The 27844-nt window shown below is 38.4% G+C and overlaps 1 protein-coding gene across 8 annotated transcripts in view; it reads right to left on the reverse strand.

The window, feature by feature from the left end:
• Positions 1-505: 505 nt before the first annotated feature.
• The window catches only part of LOC132699988 (cGMP-dependent protein kinase, isozyme 2 forms cD4/T1/T3A/T3B), a 99495-nt gene continuing 72156 nt past the window's right edge, over positions 506-27844 (reverse strand). For 6 of the 8 annotated variants that reach the window (XM_060667020.1, XM_060667018.1, XM_060667019.1 and 3 more), the window contains 7 exons: positions 9311-9530; positions 6949-7185; positions 6745-6891; positions 5916-6362; positions 5637-5865; positions 3534-3667; positions 506-1178 (listed from right to left, as the gene is read on the reverse strand). In XM_060667020.1, the coding sequence (XP_060523003.1) occupies positions 1013-1178; positions 3534-3667; positions 5637-5865; positions 5916-6362; positions 6745-6891; positions 6949-7185; positions 9311-9530 (1580 nt within the window). In that variant the 3' untranslated portion in view covers positions 506-1012. Of the gene's footprint in view, positions 1179-3533; positions 3668-5636; positions 5866-5915; positions 6363-6744; positions 6892-6948; positions 7186-9310; positions 9531-16141; positions 17822-27053; positions 27280-27844 lie in introns of those variants that run through there. The other 2 variants (XM_060667013.1, XM_060667012.1) reach the window with 2 other exon arrangements.

A 27844-nucleotide genomic window follows, 5' to 3' on the forward strand; every position in this document is an offset into this window, starting at 1 on the left:
ACTACCTAAAGTTGACTGATACAAAGAAAAAAAATTATGCGACAGACAAACATTATTAATTTTTGCATCGAAAAATTGGCTAATTTAGATTAGATCGGTATGTTGCCGAAGCCGGTATTCATTCCCAACATTGTTATGTACAGAGTTGACTTAGGTCGCTCCCAGAAGCGAGCATCGGTTTATGCAACAGAGTGGAAAATATATTTCCGATTGCACGAGCCAGTTCACTACCACTTACGGAAGCGTGTAGACGTTTTTTTTTTTGCGTAATTAAAAGTTAGTTGTCAAAAATAATTTTCAAAAGATTAAGCTACCGAATTGAATTGTGTCCCGAGTCGCAACTGTGCCGTTCAAAACTGACCTGTATATATTCTGTGATTGTGATTGGAAAAAGCAATAATTTATTAGTTTTATTATTGATTTAGTATTGGAAAGTGAATTCCGCACATTTCTGAACGCCGACAGAGAGTAGGCAAGGTAGGGAAAAAAGCCAGAAGCGTTGCTTTTGACCAATATTTTATTATACAACGTTAAATTACAATATTCACAATATCTATGGAAATGCTATCTAGAATTTCCCAAGTCGCTCCTAATCCGCAAAATTAATTAAAAAATATCGGGGTAACTTCATGCTTATATATATGTACATGCACGCTAAAACAAGCCCTTTTTAAATGTCTTCATTTAAAAAATTTGTTAGGGTTAAAAAAAGTACCTCCTGGTTATTAGAGAGAAGGGCAACCTCCAAACCAATAGGAAAGAGGATAAATCACATGGCACTTCCTTGCATTCATAATATATAAAAGTATATAAAATCTATGTAGGCACGAATTAAAATTTCTTTTTCAGTTCGAAATTGTCATGTTTCCCTATCCGATCCGTCAGAAAAACCTAACCCTCTAAATGACATATCACACTCGGCAACAAAGTTTGCAACGAAACAGGGAAATTTTGCGTCGTTAATTCCCGGTAAGGCACTTTCGATTCGCAGCGGCCAAAATCCACCATTATTTTAAAAGTTCTTGTCCCAGCCCGTTATGTCGTCCGGCGGTGTGGCGCTGTTATCGGGCGGATACTTGTCAAAGTTCGACGTGTCGGTAACGCTACGTACTTCTGGTTGGATAGGTGGCGTTAGGGTTTGGGCCACCAGGCCTTCCCAGTTGAAACCGTCGAACCATCTAAGTATCGTAACAAGTGTTAGTTATTTTAGCTTAGTTTATTCTTACCATAGACTAAATAGACCTAGTCTAAAACTGTGTTTCGAAATACAAAATTGTAGTTTGTTACCGCTTGCTTCTTTAGGCAGGACATTTCAAATTAAGTCGAAAATATTCGCGAGCTGCTATCAGACAGGTAAAGTCTGTTCATAGATTAAGAAAGTGACTAACTGATACGAATTAAGGAGAGACCCGGGCAAGCTGTAAGAATGAAATGAACAGGCCCGTACTTTGCTTAGAATTTAATTATTTGGGGTTTTGTTAGGAAAGATACTAAACAATATTTATTTATTTATGCATGTATTTATGTTTAAATCTAAAATAAAATTACAAATTATTTTTATTACCTACTTAAATTACTTAAAATTATTCAGATAATATATCAGTATCTTTATCGCTATCATCGCCTGTTCTAATTATTATTTGTTCTATATTACTTGCAATATGGATAATACGATTGTTCTGCCTTTTCTATATGTTTAACAGAATTTGCCCAACTTTGTGGAGGGATGTTAAAAACTTCGGTTTCTATAAGTTCATGTTCAATCTGATTAAATATACAGTGGTAAGGTGGAAGTCTTAAAACTGTATGCCCTAGATTTTTTGCATAATTATAACAGACGTATTCCTTTTGTAGGTTCAAGCTTTGTAGAACCTCAATTTTTTTTTGGTATAATCTTCGTGAAAATAAATGTCGTTATTATACATGTAGTTTTGGATTGTCGCTTTTGTGTCACATGAGGAAGGGGTTTTAGTCAACTGTCTACTGTAATAACTTGCATTGTCCATTATAATGACGCTATTAGGAGGAATGTTTGGAACTAGTTTGTTTTTAAACCAACTTTCAAATAAATCAACGCTGGTGTCTTCATGGTAATCCAGAGAAGAATCTTTAATATTTTTCGCAGACAGAAAAAGTCCATTTTGAATCCAACCATCTTTAGAGCCAGCATGCAAAATAGTTATTCTTTTACCTCTTTTTGATGGCGCGTTTGTTTTACACTTATCAGTTGAGTCAACCCAACTCTTTTCCGGGTTATCATAAGTGCCGAACCAGTTTCATCCAAGTAAATAATTGGCCCTTGTTGTTCTCTGTAATTCCTAATTTTTTATAGATATTCCAGTCGCCATTTCCGAATTCTAAAAGAATCCATTAAAACTTGCCTTGTGTCAGTTTTTTTTTAATCTAAAATCCATGTGTTGAATACACTTCCATAAGATAGTCTTGCCACATTTAACACCGGTTTCATCTTTTTCAAGCCTCCTAATTAAGATAGCTAATGTAAGCACGCTTTGTTCCTCGTATAACTGGTAAATTTTAGGCCGTATTATATCTTGATTACTTTCATCTACACTGGAGAAAATGTCAGCATCACTTCTTTTTTTCCTCGTTGAAATTATTCACAATTTTCCATACAGTTGATGTTGGAATTTTTGTCAATGTGGCCGTTTCTTCTAAAGATGCTAGCTGCTTGCTGGCACCACGTTTAATGAGAGTCAAATAAATATTGTTTATAACTTCCTTAGTCTCAATAGAATAGTGTTTTCTACATTTGGGCGGGAGCATCTCCTAAGATACACTAGACTCGCACATATTTTGCATAATTCGCACCCGATTCAACACACGCTGTATTACACACGAAATAAGAATGATTACTAATAAACTTAAACTAAGTAGTATACCAAACCAAATAATATTAAACACAGGTAGGTATAAAATTATTTTCTATTATGGACCACAATTTTACCTGATTTTAAAGTCCGAAACTTTAGGTAATAATCTTGTTGCATCGTAAGTTAATGACCACCCTTGGATAATCCCATTCAAAACCAATTGGTCACTTTCTTATATCTATGAACAGACCATAGCACAATTACTTGGTCACAATTAGACAGAAAATTTTGTTCGACTGTGTTGTCAAATAAAGCAAAAATTTTAAAAGTCTATACTCCATAATATTTTGAAAGCAAGCAACCGAAAAACATGAACAAAAGATTTCGAGTTTTATTTCGTTCATTTTCAATCATCTGTGCACTATTTTGTATTAGTGTCTCAGAAATGAAACTAACGTCGAAAAAATTTTCAAGGCTGGTCTAATCCCTTGTTTAATGTCAATTTAGACGATAAGTACTATCGGGCAATACCTAAAAGAAAACAATTTGGTAACCTTGCTTTAATTCAAACAACTAAACGGAGACAGCTAGCGACATCTCTACATGTGCGATTACCTGGCAACATATGAGCGGTAAATTTTTAGCATCGGGGTTTAAGTTTAGATTTGTTTAGTCTACGCTTCTAGGGAAGAGAGGACTTACTTGTGCTTCTGGATGTCGCTGATGCCTCCCCGCTGGTATCCCAGCCTCTCGGCGGGGTTGTCTCTGCATAAGCGTTTAATTAAGGCCGTCGCATTTCGTGTAATGTTCCTCGGAAAGTCTATTGCGTCTATTCCCTGGCGTAACATATTTTGGTCAATCGACTCGCTTTGTGGACAACGTTTGCACAATAACATTCTTAAGTTCATTAGTTAACTTATTATATAATTTAATAATAATCCAAAAAGTTTACTCCAAATCTACAAAGACCTCATTCTGTCAAAAACCGACTAAGGCTGCATCATCTCGTATCATATCAGCGAGAAAAAATTTGTTTTATCTACTAGATCATAATCAAAATTTGGGAATTTCCAAGTCCAGAGCCTCTAGTGTGGATCTGGATCGATGCCACTAAAGCATATTCGATAAGAACTGCCTACTCCTGCCGAAGAAGTATTACATGTCGTTTAGCAGTGAGATATAGACAGTATCTCGAAAAAATTGAAGTTAACCTACCAAGGGAACCGATAGATGATGATAATGGGGTGACAACTGCAAACAACTTGTTACCAAGAACAAAACAATTCAGGAAATTGGTTAACGAAAAAATCCGGCAGGACTGGCAAACCATCTGGATTGGATGTAACACCTTGCTTCGTTCACATAACGAGCGCATGTCGAATGTATGGTTTGCAAAGACGACAACATAAACAACAACTTGAAAAGGGAAGAGGCATATTTAAATTACATCATTGTATTTAACATTATATAGAAAATACTATTAATAGACGAGGGACATATGTGTGTGGATGCAATAGAGATTGACAGCTAGCCCTAGCAGCCGATGCTGTCGATTGGGGGTGTTTTAGTGGGTGAACCTGCATTCCAAAAAATGTAAAATCCACGGATATCCATGGAAACATTTAAGAATGCTTGTGAGCGGAATCACTAGGGATAAAAAAAATAGCTTCACAGATAAATTCGCGTTCAGAGACTACGTTGATTGTGCTATCGGATAGATAAATTTGGACCTATCTATTTTAAGTACTTCAAGTCAATAAGATTATTTAAAAGCTATCGATCAGTCGCAATTATCCATCGTTTTGTTTTGCAATTAAATGGTTTAAAATTTTGTATATTGTACAGTCTGGATCCATAATATTTATAAGGGCGTTGTCCGTGTGTTTTCTGAGTAACAGTGGGAATTTAACCTTTTTTTAATATCTTTTAATACGGACAGACATTATCTCGAAACAACAAATTTGTTGGGTATAATTTTGGTTCGCGAAATATTATTTTTATAAACCATTTTTACAGAGTCTCGAGATTTTCAATATGGTTTCCGAAACTCCAACGGTGCGTTTCTATTAAGGACGTACATACAGTTTTAACTGTTGAAGTGGAAAGAAGTCTATTAAGTAGTAAAATTTAGACAGTAGCCCTTTAAGTTTATAAACTACATTTGCCATAAATCCCATCTAAGCAAGCTGCCTGTAGTAATACCGTGATATTTTATAGAATATGTGTTAGGAATAGTAATATCATCTGTTAAGTTACCTAAATTTGGCGGATGATTTTTATATGACAAGAAATTCAAAACTTAGAGTCAGTTTGTTATGTTGGTACCAGACTTTGAGAGTTAAAATTAGACCAAGAACGTTGCCCCGCCGGCATGCCATACTGTACCACTCTCGGATCATTAAGTTTTTAAAATTGATGCACTGTTACGCCCATATAACTAGGACTCAGTCTATGAATAGAAAATGTAATTCTTTTGATTCTTATTTACTGGCACTTTGTAATTGTAATTGTAACTCAACCAATTTGAATGTTAAAGTTAACGGAGTAAATTTATTTTTAATATATCTACCGCGTTTCTGCGAAATAAACATCTACACATTGGCAGCTAGAATCTGTACCAGAAAGAAGCTCAAAGAGTTTAGCTCATCAATAACATCTTGTTGTACCTAATGTAATGTAAAATGCAGATGAATATTCACAAACGTAATGGCCATAAAATGGAATTTTCGCTTTTTGTTTATACGTTTGTTTACCAACGTTTAGAAGCGTCATTGTCGGAACCTGGAGATTGGCGATAACCCTTACCTTCAGGGTGATGTTGTAGGTCCTCATGGCGTCGCTTCCGCTGAAGGGAGGCGTTCCCGTCATGAGTTCGAACATGAGGATCCCGAGAGACCAGTAATCGGCGCTGATGTCGTGTCCTTTGTTGAGAATCACCTCTGGCGCCACGTACTCTGGGGTGCCACAGAACGTCCACGTCTTTCTACCGGCCTGTAACTTTTTGGCGAAACCAAAATCGACGAGCTTCACGTATCTGCAATGTAGAAGTGAGTGTCGTTTGAAATGTATCCTTTAGCCCCTTACCCTCTATGGTCGAGAAGCAGGTTTTCTGGTTTTAGATCCCTGTAGATGATATTCCTCGAGTGAAGGTATTGGAACGCCTCGACGACGCACGCGGTGTAGAAACGTGTGGTCGCGTCATCGAAGTGCCCCTTATCCCTCAAAACGGTCCACAGTTCGCCCCCTAGACAGCTCTCCATCAACATGTAGAGGTACTTGGCGTCCTTGAACGTCTTGTAGAGCTTGACGATGAAATCGCAGTTCGCCTCTCCCATGATCTCTTTCTCGGACATGATGTGCTGCTGTTGACGGGTCTCCACTATCGTCGCCTTGACCATCTGCTTCAGCGCGAACGATTTGGACGGACGTCCGTTGATCTGGACCAGTTCGACTCTGCCGAACCCGCCCACTCCGAGGGTGGTCAGCACTTTGAGATCGTCCAGTTTCACGTTGGAGAATTCCTCGTTCAACCTTGCGGCGGGAATTTTTTGATAATTCGACGGTTATGTGGGGTTTGAGCGGATGATAGGCAAAGAGAGGGGATAAACGGTCTTAGGGGCAAAAACCTTCCGAGTTTCTTCTCATACTCTTTACACCATCATTCGCGCTCTTGCTTTTGTATGTACAGGCCGACTAAGAAGGAACCTTTATATATTTATATTTTTCCTTTGGTCTTTCTTAATCGGTACGTTAGGGGTGCAGCGGTGATGCAGTGCTGAAGCCGGTAAATACTTACAGGGGATCTGCGTCCGGGTAAAGCGGGAACAAAATGACAAAATCCACATTTAACTCATCATCCTTTTCAATATTTTTACTCTCTTTTCTTTAAATTAATGTCGCCAATATCACTTACCGTCTTCGGTAGTCCATGTCGTCCACGTATTTCGTCTTGATCTCGTCCAAATCCGAAATCAGCTGCGTGAACGTGTCCCTGTCGATCACCAAACAGGTGACCCCTTCGGGATCATCGACTATTATGTTGGCCGTCCTCAAATCGTCCCTGCAACGATTAACAAATACTGCAGGCTCCAGGGGCGTCGAGACGTCTCGTTCTTACCCTCGTAGGGCTTTCTCTCCGAAGAAATCGCCCTTGCCTAGGGTGCGGATGTATCTATCGTCGGCGGTATCGGGTCGTTTCATCGTCACCTTCACTCGACCTTTGCTGATTATGAAGAAGGTGTCACCTCTCGCTCCCTGTCGGATGATATAGTCGCCGTTCGCGTAGAAGCATTCTTCCAAGACGTCCGAGATCTTTATCAGAGTTTCTTCTGGTAACGTTTTGAATATGGGCACACTAAAAGGGCAGAATCAACAATTAGTAATGGGGATTTGATTTTTTTTAAGGATTACTATGCAGAGCTCCACCATTAATTCTGGTTAATAGGAGCCGCTTACTGGAGGACAATTAGTCGACCTTAATTGATGCTTAGTAATTACAATTAGTGATCACTGAATAAGTGCAACGGACAGTGCTTACTTAGTGACTACAATTATATATTCATTATTGACAATTAATTATCGCAGTTAATTGTAGATAATTGGTAAAGTCTGTTCATAGATATAAGAAAGTGACTAACTGATACGAATTAAGGAAAGACCCGGGCAAGCTGTAAGAATGAAATATGGCCGAACAGCTCCGTACTTTGCTTAGAATTTAATTATTTGGGGTTTTGTTAGGAAAGATACTAAACAATATTTATTTTTTTATGTATGTATTTATGTTTAAATCTAAAATAAAATTACAAGTTATTTTTATTACCTACTTAAATTACTTAAAATTATTCACATAATATATCAGTATCACTATCGCTATTATCGCATGTTCTAATTATTATTTGTTCTATATTATTTGCAACACGATTGTTGTGTTTTTTCTATATGTTTAACAGTATTTGCCCAACTTTGTGGAGGGATGTTAAAAACTTCGGTTTCTATAAGTTTGAGGACATTGGAGTTAACACGGGGAAACACATTGTTACGACGAATGGCAGATTTGAGTTGGTGCCAAACATGTTCAATGGGATTAAATATACAGTGCTAAGATGGAACCCTTAAAACTGTATGCCCTAAATTTTTTCCATAATTATCACAATTTTGTAGGTTCAAGCGTTGTAGAACTTCAATTAATTGCTTTTTGGTATAATCTTCGTGAAAATAAATGTCGTTATTATACATGTAGTTTTGGATTGTTGGTTTTGTGTCACACCAGGAAGGGGAAGGTCTACTGTGACAACTTGCATTGTCCATTACAATGACGCTATTAGGAGGAATGTTTGGAACTAGTTTGTTTTTAAACCAACTTTCAAATAAATCAGCGATGGTGTCTTCATGGTAATCCAGAGAAGAATCTTTAATATTTTTCGCAGACAGAGAAAGTCCATTTGGATTCCAATCAACTTAAGAGCCAGCATGCAAAATAGTTATTCTTCTACCTCTTTTTGATGGCCCGTTTGTTTTACACTTATCAATTGAGTCAACCCAACCCTTTTGAGAGGTATCACAAGTGTCGAACCAGGTTTCATCCAAGTAAATAATTGGCCTTTGTTGTTCATTAAAACTTGCCTTTTGTCAATTCTTTTAAATCTAAAACCCATGTGTTGAATACACTTTCATAAGGTAGTGCTGCCACATTTAATACCGGTTTCATCTTTTTCAAGCCACATAATAGATATCTAATGTAGGCACGCTTTGTTTTTCGTATAACTGGTAAATTTTATGCCGTATTATATCTTGATCACTTTGATCTACACTCGAGAAAATGTCAGCATCGCTTCTTTTTTTCCTCGCTGAAATCGGATTATTCACAATTTTCGATACAGTTGATGTTGGAATTTTCGGCAATGTGGCCGTTTCTTCTAAAGATGCTTGCTTGCTGGCACGACGATCATTGAGAGTCAAATAAATATTGTTTATAACTTCCTTAGTCTCAATAGAACAGTGTTTTCTACATTTGGGCGGGAGCATCTCCTGAGATACACTAGACTCGCACATATTTTGCATAATTCGCACACGAAGAGATCATAACTAGTTCATTTAATTGATGCTCAAATTAGTAAACATATTTTTAGTATTAATTACATGTTATTATTATATAATATAAAGGATGGAATTAAGCAACCTTCAATTTATTACAATTCGCAGATTAATGGGGTCCAATTAATTGTACTTAGTTCACTAGTAATTGCTGGCAATTAATAATTTGTAATTTTTTTTTATCAATTTGTAATTAATATTGTTACGCCATCGATTGGTATTACCAATTAGAAGTAGTAATAGTTTTATGTAATCCATCGGATTTTGCGCGACGATTCTTATATTGTTAATTGAAATTAATAATTATGGAAAAGTAATTGGTAATTACGATTAGCAATATTTCGAATACGCACTGAAAAACGATTCAATTTTCAATTTTCCGTTACCTCTTGAGGAAATCGGTGTATTCGGCTTGTCTGATCAAGCCGGTCCTCATCATGATCGTTTGGAAGCATTGCCGTTCGATCGCCCAAAGTTTGCAGTCGGTGGCGGCCTTGATCGTGGCAGTCCTCTGGCAATTGTACAGTATGGCCAGCTCGCCCAAGACTTTGCCAGGGGTCTGGGTGCTGAGGAACTTGTTTTCGCGGGATACCTCGACGCATCCCTCTGAAAAGAGACGACAATTGAATTTATCGATAAATATAAGGAACAGTCACGTGTTCGGCGCTGCGCAAAGGTCGGACGTTGCTTAGCGACGACGTAAACAACATCACCGCAGGCTGCGCCATGTGCCGTACCATTTTAAGATGTGTCGGAGCGTATAACGAGGGACGCATCGTAAATCGTGGTCGTACTTTTCTTTTATTATTCAAACGGAAAACGTGATCAAGGCTTGGGGTCAACGACTGAAGAGTCGTCTATAAGCGCATCTCGGGTTTCACCTCCATAAACAGAAGGTGATGCGCGGAAGCAAAGGTCGTGAGTGCGACACGCATACGTAATTGAACTTTCTACCGATTTTGTACGACGATGTCGATAAAGAACTTCCTTAAAACGTGCCGGGCTAGATTCTATTAATAATCGTAGTGATAGGAGAGCGAACAATAGACAAAAAGTGAAAACACTTTCTCAGGCCGCGCGGCGCTTATCGCGATAATTATTGATGATCGACCGAACCAGCCGCGGGCACTGATTATGGTTATTATCTCTCGTTTCGAATTCAAAATCGAGTTTTAGAAACCGGCATTTTGTCGTCGCCCAGCGTCAACGCTATTCCATATTCAACAATTTCGTGTCGTTTCTCTTTTTAACCGGGAAATTATGACGTATTAGTAATGATGCTTATTTTTAGAATTAAAGTTTTCAATGAGGTTATTTCAACAACCCAGCCAATTTTCTACCTTCACTTGAGACATAAATGATCGACGAGTCGAAAGGTTATGAAAAAGCTATTTCAGTAACATACGAAAGGTCTCTGTTTGAAACAGAAAGAAACAAAATTTTATTAGATATAGTATATTACGTTGTAGTCCAAGCATATAGCTGCTAGACATTATACGCCCTGCCTATGCTAAAAGTACAGGAACTTGTGAAGCAACTATGTAAAGTAAATTTTGAGAAGGTCTGTTAAATATGCGCATGCGCGAGATTTGAAATTTCGATTTTAACTATTGGCAACTCTAATTGCATTTTCTGACGTTCTACCCATAAGGCCTTGCGGTTTGCAACAATCAACATGGCCGCTGGCAGGTCGACAATGTTTGGATGCAGTAATTTCTCAAAATATGTCGAAATCCCATTAAATTTTCAGGAAAAAATGGAATTAAGGTGTAGAAAGTGTTGTTTAAAAAATTAGCGACAAGTGCAGAGTTAATATTATGCTGAATTAGAGTACACGGATCGGCGTCCTTAGTATAATTCTGTAAGTATTTAGCGTTTTGGTTCTTTAAGCAGTATAGACACGATACCAGCTAATTTTTTCCGAAGTTGCGCCCGTAAATCGGAGCAAACAGTGTGTTTTTATAAACTTATTGGTTTGACTTCTATTGAAAATGTAAATAAAGTCGAATTCACGAAATGTCGCTATAGAAACCACTTTTAAATCTTTTAAATTAACTTGTACGTAAGACAACACTTACCCGCATGTAGGTACATTCTTTTCCTTACAGTTTTGACCACAAACACAAGGTTTTCGCAAAAACATGAAAAAGGTACGGAGGAGAATCATAACCACCAAAAATGTAAACAACAATGGCACAGACTATTAATAGTCTGTGGCAACAGCAGTTCCTAGTTCGGCGTTGCCAATTATATTCGGATTTCAGAGACTGATTTTGCGTTCTTATAAAAATTAGTCAATTTTTGCAAAAAAACTACGGAAATGTGGCAACTCAGTTAGTTGGGGCGTGACGCATGCGCAAAAGCTCCATCATTTTTTACCGTAGTAGGGCCACTATATTATCTTATTATCTTATCTTATCTTATTATCTGAGTAAAAATCATGCATCATGCAATACATGCATATACATACTAATAATACTAATACAAGACGATGTGAACATTGAGACCCGGGCTAGTATTTGCAGTTGTATATGCGACAACGCCACTTGAGTTTTGTGCGTGGTATAACGGATAAAAAAGCAATGGAAGACTGTTTGGAGAATATTATCTGAAAGTTTCAATCAAGTCGTATCTTCCAAATTGCAAGAATATTATAAGTATGTTCATGGTTGGGTTTGGTCAATGAGGTCGAAATTATCAGGCGCATAATGAAGGAACCAGAGGTTTTGAAAAACGGAGGGGCCGCTGTAATAAAAGGATTTTTTATACAGGCTAGTTAGAATACATCTTACGTTGTCGCAAACGTTGGCAAACGTGTGAGGAGGAAAATTTTAAACTTTCATACGTATTTCGCGAAACCGCGGATAACGGATATTATGAATACGTAATGTACGACTCTCTGTACAGGGCCATTCGACCCCGTCGTCGGGTTATCCGAGGTCGAGAGTAAACACAAAACCCAAACCTTTTCATACACGCTCTAGTGATTACGACCTCACTCGGATTCCCTTCGACGACGTTTTAGAATATCGTTCGCGATTTTTCTCGTTCTACATTTTCGGTATTCTGCTAAAGCGCTTCTTTACAGTTTCGCCTTCATTGATATGCGTAATACGTGTAAAGAAACGGTCGGACGACAACGGTATCATGTTCCAAAATTGTTGTCGACGGTTGTATAACTCATGTTGGAGCTGATGAAAACGAATTGAGGAAGTTTAAAAAATTAAAAATTCTTCGGTCAAGTCAGTTGATCTTGATTGTGTTACGAACAAGTTAATCGAAGAGTTTTATAACACAATCAACAAAATATGCAGTTTAATTTAGCATTGGGAACGCGTTAATGAAGTGTGCGAAAGGTCGCTGACGCCGGGACACTGAGGTCGCCAAAAAGCAGTTAGTAAAATATAATCCGTTAGACACATACGAGGGCTGCCTTTTATATTCCGGGATTTTCTTAAACTAGTCCTGCCATCTGGCGACTACCGTTTTTGTAGGGAAGTAGGTGAGGTTAGGTTCAGAAGTTAGGTTTTGGCCAAAGACTGTTGGTTGTAAAAATGGAACTTAATCGGGATTATTTTTGTGCAATAATTTTTGACAACTTTAGACGTGGACTAACTCAACAACATTGCATCGATGAACTTAATTCGACATTTGACAGTTAAAGCAACATCAGAACTTTTTGAGCATTAAAAACGTTGAATTAATGAGCTATCCACCATATAGTCCTGATTAAGTACCTAATGACTTCTTTTTATTCCCATGCATTAGGAATAAATTACGTGGGCAACAATTTTTGACACCAGAAGAAGCGATTGAAGCGTTTAAAAAGCCTGTCTTAGAGGTGCCTGACTCGATGTAGGAAAAGTGTTTTGACGATTGGCTTTATCGAATGCAAAAGTGTATTGATCATCAGCGTGAATGTTTTGAGAAGCAATAAACTCATATTTGTTGGTAGCTTATGGTTTTTTATTACAAATCCCGAAATATAAAAGGTAACCCTCGTACTTGCACACCTTGATCGGAATTTCTAAAATTCATCTGTGGAATTCTCGCCGGATGGTACTAATTATCGGACGCCCTGTGAAGCGCCTCGTTAAAGTTCTCGGAAAGTTTACAATCGCACGGACAAAAGTCTCGCTTAATAACCATAATCTGTACCCAATTTACGCAACTGGCAGCTATTGGAACAGAAAATTTGCGACAGTCGTAAGTTTCGTATTTCTTACGGTGGTTCACTTCGTTTTAATCGATTACGATCGGCGACGAAACGTCCCGGACGCTTAACCTCTTTCACCACAATGGCGAAGAAGTGTTCCCAAGTGCGGTGGCAAGCGGATTTCCGCAGCTACCAAGGTTCCAGTCCTCGAGCAAGATCCTTGGCCGTAATACAATACCACGGAATGAGAGAATGTTGCTCGGGCAACGTCTGTCGAGTCACAAAAAAAATCTCGTACCACCCAAATTTGAATACGAAATGGGTTCGGTTACAACCAGATTTATTGTGACACACGGAATAGAAAGGAAATTTGAGATATTTTATTCTGTATGTCAAAATTGTTTAGTCGAGGTAAAAGTGTCGTCGGGATCATTTTCACCTCAACTGCGAGAAAGTTAATATCAGTCTTCTTCGTTTTTATTGTAGGTAGCCGTCAGCCCATCATTTTGAAGGGGAACAATCAAAGTTATATTTTGGGTTGTCGACCAAAGAAGTGCGATGTTTGGCATATGAATTTGCCGTTACCAACTACGTAGAAGTTACTATTTACAAAACTTCTGAATTGCTATCAATTTCGACTCAGCAAAAATCGACGCAAGGGGAATCCAGAAGTTTTGTAAAAGGTATTACAGTAGCCTGTGGAAGTTTCTTTGAAAAATTTACGTAGAAGTTCGTCCAAATTGGGTTGAAAATAAAATCGCTTCTGCTGATTGGCTCATTGGGTTCCTTAAACGGAATTCCGCTCTGTCTTTGGGAACTGCTGTGGCAACTAGTCTTAGCCGGGCAACTAGTTTTAATACAACTAACGTCGAAGCTTTTTTTCACTATTAGAGGAAGTAATCTCAAGACATCTACAATGAAATGGGAATCACCATGGTCCAAAAAAAAATGAATTTTATAATTTTTTGCAAACATTTCACCAAGCACACAAGGACAAGTTAGAAGAAGAATATAAAAAGAAACAAGAAAAGGAATTGAAGAAAACGAGTCCCGTGAAAAAAGAAACATCTGCAACAAGCATAAGGCAACAAATAGTGGCAAAAACAAGCAGATGAAGATGGCACGGAAACATTTTGCCTGATTTGTAATTTGTAATTTTGTTTGTATTTTTATCTAGAACAAATGTAGAATAAAAACAACACACAACCGACGTTACACGTTTGCTTTAAAAAATAATAAAAACTCATTTTTCTTAAAATGCCAAAACCAACCCCGGTGTCCCCTACGCATTTTGAATTACTCATTCAACATCGAAAGAAGACGAGATTTTAGACTAACCTGATCTTCCATAGAAGAAAAATATATAATAAACTATGTGAGTGATGAAGGTGGTTTGATGGTAGAATCTTTGTTTGGGAACCTGCCGTGGTAGATGTAAAATGTCTCTAGAGAATGCTATATCGAGATTATTGTGAATGGAGACGGACTCCCAGCTCACTAGTATAGGAATACAAACGTTGCTCTCTGAAAATGAAGCTGGAAGAATTAGATTTATCCAAATCATTTTTAAAACTTCAAATCAACTCGTCTCACCTTTGTTATTCCTATTATGGGTGTCGTCGACAACCGTACCTATAATTTATGGAGGAAATGCGGACATAATGATAAAAGAAGACACAGGCGTTAGATTTCTATTCGTAGAGGATGCTACCATCTAAGAAGGTAAAGTCTGTTCATAGATATAAGAAAGTGACCAATTGCTTTTGAATGGGATTATAAAGATATAAAGTTTCGGAATTTAAATTCAGGTAAAATTGTGGTCCGTAATAGAAAATAATTTTATACTTACCTGTGTTTAATATTCTTTGGTTTGGTATACTACTTAGTTTAAGTTCATTAGTAATCATTCTTATTTCGCGTGTATTGATGCGGCGTGTGTTGAATCGTGTGCGAATTATGCAAAATATGTGCGAGTCTAGTGTATCGCAGGAGATGCTCCCGCCCAAATGTAGAAAACACTATTCTATTGAGAGTAAGGAAGTTATAAACAATATTTATTTGACTCTCACTGAACGTGGTGCCAGCAAGCAAGTATCTTTAGAAGAAACGGCCACATTGGCGAAAATTCCAACATCAACTGTATGGACATCCCATTTCAGCGAAGAAAAAAAGAAGCGATGCTGACATTTTCTCCAGTGTAGATGAAAGTGATCAAGATATAATACGGCGCAAAATTTACCAGTTATACGAGGAACAAAGCGTGCCTATATTAGATATCATACTTAGGAGGCCCGAAAAAGATGAAATAGGTGTTAAATATGGCGGAACTACCTTATGGAAGTGTATTCAACACATGAGTTTTAGATTTAAAAAAATTGACAAAAGGCAAGTTTCAATGGAATTTTTTAGAATTCGGAAATGGCGACTGGAATATCTAGAAAAAAATTAGGATTTACAGAGAACAAAGGCCAATTATTTACTTGGATGAAACCTGGTTAGACACTTATGATACTCCGAAAAAGGGTTGGGTTGACTCAACTGATAAATGTAAAACAAACGCGCCATCAAAAAGAGGTAAAAGAAAAACTGTTTTGCATGGTGGTTCTAAAGATGGTTGGATTCCAAATGGACTTTCTCTGTCTGCGAAAAATATTAAAGATTCTTCTCTGGATTACCATGAAGACACCACCGCTGATTTATTGGAAAGTTGGTTTAAAACAAACTAGTTCCAAACATTCCTCCTAATAGCGTCATTGTAATGGACAATGCAAGTTATCACAGAAAAAAAAGAAAACCCCAAATAATTGAATTCCAGGCAAAGTACTGTTCGGCCATATTTCATTCTTATAGCTTGCCCGGGTCTTTCCTTAATTCGTATTAGTTAGTTACTTTCTTATATATATGAACAGACATTACCTTCCTATTACAGTACATATAATTCATCGAGGGAATGCCAATCAAGCTCCGTTAGGGACATGCGGAAATGATAAAAGAAGATATACGCGTTAGATTTAACCATTTTTACAGCTTCGGTGGTCATTCGCCAAACATCACGTCTTACCTTTGCTATTCGTAGAGGTCGCTCCCACGTCACTGCACTCGGAAACGCTAACGACGCTGTTCCGCGTCTGCAGATTCCCGGTCCTCCGTCGTCTCACCGCGTACGTATGAACCGGCACTATCAATTTCGGCCGCGGTATCGAAAAATCGTTCGATTCTGTCCTTCTCACTGCCACTTTAGGCGCGGCTCCTTCTTTGTAAATGCCGTAGACCCCGTCCAACGCCTCTTCGTCTCCTTCGTTTCGTTCGACGCTCGATGAGTCGCTAATCGACGACGAAGACGACGGGTAGATGTGTTTCGGGGGTATCCTTTGTCGAATCTTGCCCGTATACTCGTAATAACCGCTATCGTTCCTCTTCAAACCGGTCTTATCTTCCTCGCCGCTTTTGTCCGCGACGATATATTGGTTCTGGTTGTTCACCCATTCGCTTATCCTGCCGTCAGAAGACGCGCCTTCCCTAACCGAGTCGATCTTCTCTAGGAGTTCGTGAGTCGGATTCACTATCACCCTGACCTGACCCGTGGTCCCGCTATCACCGATGTCTTCGCACACCTCGTCGAACCTCACCGACTTTTTCATTTGCTTCTGTAGATCTACCAGTACCGTGTCGAAGACTTCGGGTGCTTTCTGCTTAGGTTTAGGAACAGGGGCCGCATCTTTTTTCTGCGAGGGCAAGAAATACCTCGCGAGTCCCTCTTCGGGATTCTTCGAGTTGATGCGCGAGAGGATGTTGTCGCTATGGTACTTCATCCTCACGCTTCCTCCCGCTTTGATCTTCTGAGGGACCGCGTACAGTTCGTCGTTATCCTTGCGGATCTCCTCCAAGACGTTCTGGAATTGGCCCAGCCGCGACGACAAGGTGCCGTCCATGCTTTTCGTGCTATATTTGTCCCACGAATTCGAGGAGGAACCCCCATTTGACAGGGTCTTCTGGGCGTCCAACCAGTTGGCCTCGTATTGGCGACCTCTCGTGTGATTCGGTATGTCCATCTCCAACCAGGCGGGGTCGTCGATCACGGCTTTGCCGGGGTATCGTTTGATCCTCATATTTTCGATCCTATATCGAGCGTAGGGTAAACGAATCCGCCAAGGTTTCACTTCTGGTTACGCCATTAGTAGGTTAAATACTGTACATAATATACGTAACGATTTTGATGCAACCGAGTGATTTGCGGCGTTCAAAGGTTGGCGAAAACGCATCGCGTCGAAACGCTAGGTAAAATAACGGACGTAGGGAAAAAATCGAAAGTTTTTGAGCGCGCTACGAATTTAAAAAAAAAAGTGAAATTGGAATTTTACGCTGACGCGCGAAGACCTCGGTAACGGATGAACTACTTCGCGACAATCGTAGAAAGCACCGCGGTTTCCGCAGTGAAATTCGATTTGCAATTTCCGTATTTTGAGAACGACGTCGTCTTCGGTACGGTTCGGATGTATCTGGATTTAATGGGTCTTAAATTTGTGACCTCAAGTGTGAGCTGTCCGTTTCTGCCTTTTTTTTTCATTACGGCAGGGGTATCAAAGTTGTCCGAGACATCTTAGACCAAGGGTTCGGGAGTGCCCTCGTGGTTTCTCCGTTCTCTTAAACTGCGCATGAACTGTTTTATTGAAAGGTATACAAACATCCAGTACTTAGCTTAGCTGTTGATCAGTGTGTTTTTTTAATTTCATTTCTCACTTTGTATGCGAATTACACATTTGGTTGATATTCAGATGAGGTGAAATAGAATGTTATAAAAACCTAGTAGGTTTACATATGAACACATGTCCAAATTAACATCATTTCACATAGTTTTGGAAAAATTTACTAAATATTCGTCTGCGGTATTTATTAGTGATCATGACTATGGATTATGATTATGCCTATCATCAAATGAGTTTATTTTGGTACGAAAATCAGAAAATTTTCTGGAAATCTTTGATATGAGGCAGTCCCCAGCAGCTTCCCCTTCGCATTAACATTCAACGTAAATAAGATAAAATTGCGATAGAACGCGTCATTCCGTCTAATTGTCTTCTTAGATTGTTTCATTAGCGACACCGTTAAAGGTAAGGACCCTCGGCTGCAGGATGCTTGTTCCTGCAAATTACACTCAGGACCGAGTTTTCCCACCGACGCAGTTCTCGCGGATGAACTTTTTCTGAGATATATCGATCAAAGTTCGTTAGCGAAAGATATTTTGGGTATGTAGTAAAATACCTTTGTTGTTGTGAAGTTTTTACAACTTAATTAATTTGTTCGCTAATTTAACAACATACCAAATTTTACTTTCATCATTAATCTCAGACTCCGCAGGTAACATTTCATCTATAAAATAGTTGATGCTCTTCGGGTTCACCAACTAAAAGTTTTTTTCGGTATCTTTCCATAGAGAATCATACTTCAGTCGCCATACTTTGAGAAGTGAAAGAAACGAACGGCTTGAAAGATACTAAAATGCCAAAACAATACAGAAGACTACACAGGTATGACTTCATAATAGGCATGTTACTTAGGAGGTGTTTCTGTAAAATATTGATGAAATTATACTATACGTTTTTCTCTGCTATTTTGAAAAATTTTCATCGTCGTGTTCATTTAACTGTGATTATTCAACACCGAATAAAGAATTGTGAGGTGTAAGATGTAGTTTTTGCAATCATTACATAACAAAAACATCGCTTAAAAACGACTACTGTAAGAAGACGTGCGGTGTATCTTCAATGGATGTGAACGAAGTATGATACTAAGCTTATGAAAGGCTTGGATGTCTTAATAGTGACACGATGCAGGTTGTAGAGAATGAGATGAACCAGTAATCGCGAAGAACGGTACTAAAACTAACAATTAGAGACAGTTTTAACACAACCAGCGCAGTTGGTATTGGTATGGTGTCAAGAACTGTGCTGGGGCACCAATTTTTCAGCAACGCAGTTTATAAAAACTTTCTCGTATAAGCAAAGTGACTTATTGTCCCTTGAAGATCTATGTGATACGGTAAGTAGGAGCGGCGCAATTTCTATTTTACAGTACATAGAATTTCAACTTCAACTACGGTTATCTATACGCTGACGCAAGAGTGACCTAACGCAGAGACATAAATAAGTAGCAAATCGCGATTAGAAATTGGATCGAGCGTCGAATAGAGATAATAAGGAAGTAGTCGTCCTTATGTGGGTTACTGTACGCGTATAATACAAGCAATATCGGGAGATAACAGTGTCGTTCGATAGGTATCCCGGATGTCTTTTGATTAACGGCTACGTGTCGCCGGCTAGGTTGCATTGTTATCTGATATGGAGGCCAGTTCACAAAAAAAACGAGCTCAAGATACTTCCTCGCCTCGTGTGTCGAGAAACAACAAAATTCCGATCGTGTTCATAAACCGGGTGTACGTAATAACGCTGCCAGCATGACAAATTGCTCGCAGATCGGCTGAAGATGTAATAAACTACGATCAGAATATTCCCACGGTTGTCTTAAACTTTACGGACTGCTCGCGATGTAACAGATTTTTCTTTGGGTCGAATTAGGAATACGTGGTCGCAATTGTGAATCGTTAAGTGCCACTTCCTACCGTTTCAGACACGGGCAAAATGATTTCACTCTAAACGTTTCACAGTAGGTTCATACACGAGAAATTTTCAAGGTTCCTTATTAGACCTTTGATTCACAGATATCGGTTGTGCACCACATGGTTACCTTAAAACTGTTTGGCTAGAGTTTTATTATTATTAGTTTAAAGTGCAAATGAGAACCTATTATGCACATTGCAGGAGAATATTATACATATAATAAATATTTAGTTATTGCTGTGAAACAATACACTGTCCAAGCGACGTTTAAATACAGTATATAGTACGATATGCTTCCATAGTCTGAGCACCAATCTACTTAACTCATACGTGATTTCCTGAGTATGTTTAACGAATATTTGTGAAGTTCCTTGACATATATTGTTGCATGATAGTGTTGACTCGATGAGATTACTTGACCAATTCAATTTTTAGAGTTCAGAAGACTTAATACAAAACACTTTGACATTCAGGAAATCGGGGACTAATAATAGAACTTTCATCGCTGATACTAGTTCCTCATATATTTCAAGTGCTATATTTTTTTCCGTGTTTTCTTGTATGTATCGCGTTTCAGCTATTTTTTTTTACAAAACTTCTGGATTCCTCCTGCGTCGGTTTTTGCTGAGTCGAAATTGCTGACGTTTCGCCAATCATCCTGTTGGCTTCTTCAGAGTTTGACTGAAACTGACTCGTATTTTACTCTGTATCTGCCTATATATTGTTTGAGGGGGTCGCTAATGAGGAGCATAAACACCGTCTCGGATGACTGATTCCAAAATTGGTGACAGCTAGAGACCTGTCTGGATTGGATTTTAGAGATTTTAGGGCGATGCGTTCAGGCTTTGCAATATTGGATTAGGAGGTTTTGATTTTTTAAGGATTTTTGCGGGCTCAAATCGAATTTCATTTAGGATATTTAGGATAGACTTGACATTTGAAATAATTTCTTGTTTTGGGATAATACGTGGCGCAAGGACGAAGTTGGAACCTTTTAAAAGAACTAATTTTTCAATTTCCGAACGTTGGTGCGATGATACATTTATTACAGTGTTTTCCTAGTATTGACGTTAGTTTTTCAATTTTCGGAATGTGATTTTGGGTAGTAGATAAATGAAGATTTAAAGCCTTGCCATGAATCATGTTTGAAAGGGTATCGAGCTCGGATGGGGACAAAATAGAAGAAATTTCAAGGCGTAGAGATAGAAGAGCCTTATTGATTTGGTCTATTTCCTTACGGGTATGATGAATTCTTTCTCGAAGTAAAGCGAAACTAGATTTTCGAAGAATTTTATAAGCGGATGAGGTTGTGACCTGATGGGATATTTTAAGAAAATTGGGGATAACGTTATGGTCTCAGGATTGGACGATTGGAGAAACGTCAGCAATTTCGAATCGACAAAAGTTTTGTAAAAAGTATTACAGTAGCCCGTGGAAGTTTCTTTGAAAAATTAACCTGTATTATATTTCCATTGAATTGTTTTATTATACAGGTAGATAGAAAAAATGTTCTCTAATTGGTGTATACTGTGGGCCAATCGAATCCGTTATTATTGTTACAATAATCAAGCCCTACTGGTGGTATAGATGCAATGGTAACGTCCGAATATACGCGAGTTCCAGTAACCGCACATTGATAATAAAGATACCATTAACCTCGAGGACAAAAAGAAACCCAACGACACGCAATGAATATGTATCGGGTTTTATGTAAACGGCTTAAGAAATCCAACTCTGCGTTCGCATAACAATAACCTTGCGAATTTGCAGTCTACGCCCGCGCGTACCCTGCAATTTCCATTGTATCAAATGTAATTAATTTATTATTATTTGTGGTATGGTATTGTTGTTTGCGGATACTTTCACCCGTACTTATGGGACGCTCGCATTATACCAACGATTTACTTATGGATAACTAAGAGCCTGGGAAATTGTGATATACGTCTTAGCTTCGCCATTTACACTGCCGACTCAGTTTCACCACACGCTCCAGCTCATCATAAAACTTAAAAGACCTTATAATGGTTTTTTAACAATGAAAATTACAGATTTTGATAGCTTGTGTCGTTAAAAATGGACCGTGAGGAAAAGGTGTCAGTGTAGTGAAAATCGCCTAAAATTAGAATTTTAAATAAATCTGACAAAATCACAAAATAAATAATAATAAGCTCCTCAGGAACAATGGATAGAAGATATAATAAATTTTGTTTATTTCTGAGAATAGTAGTGTTTTTCCTTGAAATTCGGTAATGACATACATTTTCCAAAAGCGAACGGTGACGGTAAAAGGAAACCCTAACAAATGATATAGAACATCATATTATATAACAAATTGATATTGAATAAAATTAAAACTGAGATGATCGCCTTTTCAACACGGAATTTAAATAAGAGTTTATTAGTACGCTTTAATGAAAGCACAATTCAACAGAAAAGTGTTGTAAAATTCCTTGGAGTTTATGTAGACTCGAGACTCTCCTGGTTCGAACAGGTGGACCACATTCTCAGAAAACTTTCTGTTTACTGCTTTGTCATATGGAGGCTCCGCCATCAGGTTTCTTTCCCTTTGTTAAAAATGTACTATTTTTCGTATGTCTATTCGTGTCTCAACTACGCCTTGGTTTGTTGGGGAGGTTCCCCGCGTGCGGAGCAAGTCTTTAGGATGCAGAAACGCATTTTACGGACTATACTGTTTAAGCCCTGGAATTTTTCATGTCGGAACCTATTTCCACAACACTCTTTATTGACACTTCCTAGTATGTACATACTAAATTTGACTGTAAAAATTTATAACAAATTGCCTATCGAACTAAAGGAGATCACTAGTCAAACAAAATTCAAATGCACTCTTAATACGCATTCGTTATTTGTTATTGTTTATATATTTGTTATTTATCCATCAGTATTACTTATTATTATTATTATTAATTTACTAATTATACTAAGATAATTTTATACTTTTACATTATGCTGACAATAGCCAACACTTGTAAATCAAGTCTTATGGAAATAAAGCTATCTTTATCTAATATAACTTTGTAAACAATGGAAAGCTTTGATTTTTTTTTAGCGTGTTAATTAAATTTTGATAGCTTCTGTCATTAAAAATGGACGATAAAGAAAAAGTCCTACACCTGACAAAAATACAGAATAAATAATAAAAAGCTCTTCAGAAATGATGAACAGAAGAAATAATAGATTTTAGTTATTTTTAAGAATAGTAAACAACTTTCCTTAAAATTTGATAACGATTTTTTCGCAAAGGGTGATAGTAAAAGGAAACCGTACCAATTATGAGAAGCTGCTTTTCAAATTTAGACTACAAACATCTAAGACTAGCTCGGAATATACTATTTCGTCTTAGTCAATGCAATCAATTTATTGAAAAAATATTTAAAAAATGTCTTTATGACATTTTTATAACTTTTGTTATTTCAAACGGACCCCTACTAATGGTATCCTCCCTATGAAGAGGTTACAATGAGGCTACCTTTTGCTTTTATACACCAGACAAAACGAGAATCCCTACAAAGGACGACTGACCCTGTACGGGAGAAAATATTCCTGCTTCCTACTGTTCTATGCTCACGTACACCGAGGGTACTCAGAAAAGCACAGTGCCAGTCTAAAGCCCATCCAAACTCTTACATCTGTAAGGGTGGCCCCAGGATTGCTACTTGACTGTCGAGAAACATTGACAAGACTGGCGGAATGTAATTCTGTCAATCTTGTCTAGATACCCGCTCGGTATTGAGAGCAACGAGATGACTAATAGACGTCAACGCCGTTTTTTGGACAGGAGCCAGGAATGACAGACGGCGTATTGAAAAGCGGGCTGAATAAATGATTCCTGTATGTGGAGAGTTTACCAAAGGGGTTTTAATGGCGGCATCTTCTGCGACTACGAACACTCGTGGGAAACATAACAGGACACTGCCATCTAAGAATATACCTTCACGTCATGGGGGTGGACGATGACAGCATATGTACACTCTACTTAAAAGAGGAGGAAACCCTAACTCATCTTCTAACAGGCTGCGCACTACTAGGACCTCAATTTGGTGTATCCGAGAGTTATTCAAACGCCGCATGTACATTTTCGAGAAAGCAGGTCTCTTCTAGGGAATGCAGCACCCTGCAGGAGGGTACAAAGCAGATAGAGTGAGAATGAAGAAAAGGTAATTAGAAGGTAATAAAACGGGTTATGCAAAAGTGCAAAATACGAGATTGCTTTCGAAAAAGCGTCGGTGGGCGGGGCAAATTCATAACACGTAGCGCGAAGCTGCTTTATATTTTGAAAAGAAGCCACTTCGCGGTTTTTTGTCGTAGAGAGACGCATTGTCTTTTTATCGTGCTCCTGCGGACCACTATGGAACTTGCACTCTGTATAAACCATCTTCGAAATTTTTACAAGTAATAACGATTTCCAATGATATTTTTTCAAATATCTCGCTCACCCTGTATGGTGGACGGAACCTGAAAATCTCTCTCGACACGGTTCGCGATACCGTTCAAATCAAATTATATCATCTTTAACAGCTTTTCATTCGTACCTAACAATTTACCAACAACAACGAAAATTTTTAGGATATTTCAGATTTCTTTGCCCATAAACGACACACCCTGTATATAATTCAAACAATGTATTAATCAGATTTACGTATTCTTGTATATTGTAGCATTCCATTCCTTGCAAAATTATGTTACAAATAACGTGAAAAAATATTTACAGACGTAGATACCGTGACTGACGAAGAAGATATGAACGGTAACATAAATCTATAAGAGTTTGGGGAACCAACTGATATAGTTGGAACTTTCGAGTTACATACACCGTCCTTCAACAGTTCTGTGATTCATCGACTACTAAACCTGAATGGTATTCATCAGATGATGAAAACCTGGAATTCAAAAAAAGACGTATGCCAAATGGGTAGTATTTTTTTATGCTTGGGATAATATGGGTTAATGCAAAGTCAAATCACGTACCCGGGGAAGCTCTCGGACGGAATTCACCTAGAAACGTTCGCTTAACAGTTAAAGAACGTTAGCGTTTAAATTTTAACGAACTCGAGAGTTCACTACTCCATTTATTACGGTTTAAACGTCGTTTTCGGGTATATATACGCCCGGCTCGTTACTTCTCTTGCGACACAGATGATCCGGATCCTTCGAAACGCTTACGGTTCTGTTTAGTTTTACTAGCCCGTTTATTAATAGCAACAACGCAACGGCTCGGGGCCTTTTGTTGCAGCAGTTGCTTAAATAAACCGGCTTTCGCAAACTTCCTCGGTTGTGTTTTTCCGTTTCGCCCAATTATGCGTCAGCCGCAAATATTTACACAAACGTCACAAGCGTTACGGCATCGAGCCGATAACAATGCCGATCAAAATCGACCTCTCGAAAACGATCTAATCAGAGCGTGGCGCGCGCGCCAGCTGCGTAGAGTTTTTCCTCCGCGCTCATCTCTCCGACCGTACCCGCGTACTTTCTATGAGTTAATCTACAGACCCAATTACGGAGAACGGATGGGTTCGGCGTTTTCCGCAACCCGTAATTATATGCTCTGCAGGAAATGCGATGTCTACGACGGTAATCTTCTTTTTCCTATTGCCGCGAGGCTGTTAAGTTTGTAATAAAACAAATCCATGGAAGAGCAAGATCTTCTTCGGGTCAAATCTGTAAAGTATCTTCAAGATCGGATCAGTCGTCCTTTGCAGGGATTCTCGTTTGTCTGGTGTACCTCTTCACAAAGAGGATATCTTGATCCCCGCCTGATATCACTTCCAATAACAAAACAATGACATAAACACAGTTTTGAAATATTTTTTTTTCTTCATGGTCCATTTTTATCGATACAAGCTATTAAAATTTAATTAACCCGAAGCTTTCCATTTCTTACAAAATTGTATTCTATATCATATGTTTTACTGTCACCCCTAACTTTGGGAAAATGTATGTCATACCTAATTTCAAGAAAAAACACTACTGCATGCAGCACATAGATGTGTGGTAAACAATTTTTCCCTAGAAATCTTCTAGAAGAGCAAGATCTGCTTCCTCATATATCTTTAAGATGTCTTCTGATCGTGAACTCTTGTTTGCATCAGGATTCAAATACTGCCAGGGTAAAATCTTTTGGCTTAGATCGTCTGCGTCATACCTGCAAGGTTATATATATGCTTGGGACTCAAGCACATATCTCTACAATACCCTTAAAATGTTTCCTAATCGTGTACACTTGCCTTTAGCAAGAATCGAACACTGCGAGGATGATCAAATATTTTTCGTTAGGAAGATTCTAGGGGAGCAAGATCTTCTTCGAAATAACCGTGATAACTTTAACATGTTTCCTAATTCTGGTTGCTTGGAGCAAAATTCTATCGCTACGACGGTGATAAAGGATAGATATCTTTACAATGTTTCCTACGTCTCCTAATCTCTCTAATCGAAGTTGATTCAACGCGCATGGGTTGAGTTTTTTTTATTGCCTCTAAATGCTTTCAACATGGATGTTTCTTCGTTCATTTCTGCATTTACAATCCCTTTGATCGATATTCTGGTTATTTGGTTAGTCCCTCAATAAGCTGTATTGAAAGATCATCCTTTCTTCGTAGCTTGCAATACGAAATGTGTTGTTGTTTCTTTACATTGAGGAATTTTGACAGCAACTTTTTCAACGTCACAGACCTGAATTGCTAACGTATTCATCCTGAAAGATATCACCAACTACTGTGCTAGATATTGTTTACCAATTGGACTTAAACGTATACGGAACTTTTCTTTAGGAACCTAGTTCAATCTGAAGAATCAGAAGAGTCGTATCTCTTGTGTGGTAAACAACTATGCTTGATATGATATCAATAAATATCTTGCTCATAAAAATAAAAAATCAATAATAATCTATTGCAACTGCAGGGTTCCAAACAAAGGTGCCAACTTCCGTATAAATAAACTTCATTAATCGATATAGATGCTTTTGCTGACCCCGGTGTGTATCCAATCATAAAAATGTTCTGTTACAAGTGCCGGGGTTGATTTCCTTGCACGAAAGCGCCATCCCAATTAACCTTTTACTCGAGGCGTGTAACGCCTTTCCACGACATGTTAAAGCAATTATGAATTACGTAAACGCGTCGACCCGACAAGACATAGAAAGGCGACATTTTCAAATGACTTCTACCGGTCGTTTTACGCAACGATTTTCGTTAAACGGGTCCGGGAACCAGATACAGTATTTAACCTACAGGACCGGCTTTTTGATATACCCCCATTAGCGTTAATGGAGATCGACAAATTAAACGCTTAAATTTGTTAACATCGTAGTGCGAAGGAACCTGCTTCTAACGGAAATACCTTTTCGATGGTTTCGTAAAAATCGATCTCCCAGGATTCGCAAAGCCCCGCGGTACTCGCGTCTCTAACCTCGTTAAGCGGTACTCCTTAAATGCCAAAAGGCTGCCCGCACCGTCACCGCACGTAAAAATTCACACGGAGCATTGTGTTGCCAAGAGGCCGGTTAGAAAGGCAGTGGCGGCGGCGGAGGCGCCGAAATATCGCCGTAGAAGACAGCGCGACCGTCTCTCGCGACTTTGAATCGGTAACTAAACAGTCTTGTGTTCTTGCGTCGCGGTCTCGGTGCAGGAAAAGTCGGCAGCTGGCAGCAGGAAAGTCCTGTGTGTGCATAAGGCGAAGTGGTGAGACAACCTTCGTGAACGTGGATCCTTCGGGCGATTTGCTATTTTTTTTTTGTTGCGTTGTGTCGACCACGTGTAAATACAAAAACGTATTTTTGAAGTCAGGAAGACTACAAACAAGATAAATATATTGCATATAAACAGTTAAATCAGTGTAACCAGAAAGTAAAACTTTGTACACTCTAAGAATAATTAATTTATAAAATCACTTAGATCTACTGTGCCTGATGAGTAACAAATTCGTTTATAGAATAGAAACAATGCTCTCCAAAAATTTTTTTTGATAATTCGCTTAACATCAACATTTTTGGACCGAAAAAGAGTGTTTGCAAGAATATTATACAAATCTAGATTAAGTTTATTTTATTGTAGTACACAACATCGATCTTAATGTTAGGATATTGTCAGCTGTTCGCGTCATGTAGCTGTGATATCCAGCATGAGTTAGAA

Source organism: Cylas formicarius, unplaced genomic scaffold (assembly GCF_029955315.1).
Source record: "Cylas formicarius isolate icCylForm1 unplaced genomic scaffold, icCylForm1.1 PGA_scaffold_3__17_contigs__length_32017465, whole genome shotgun sequence".
Taxonomy (NCBI): domain Eukaryota; kingdom Metazoa; phylum Arthropoda; class Insecta; order Coleoptera; family Brentidae; genus Cylas; species Cylas formicarius.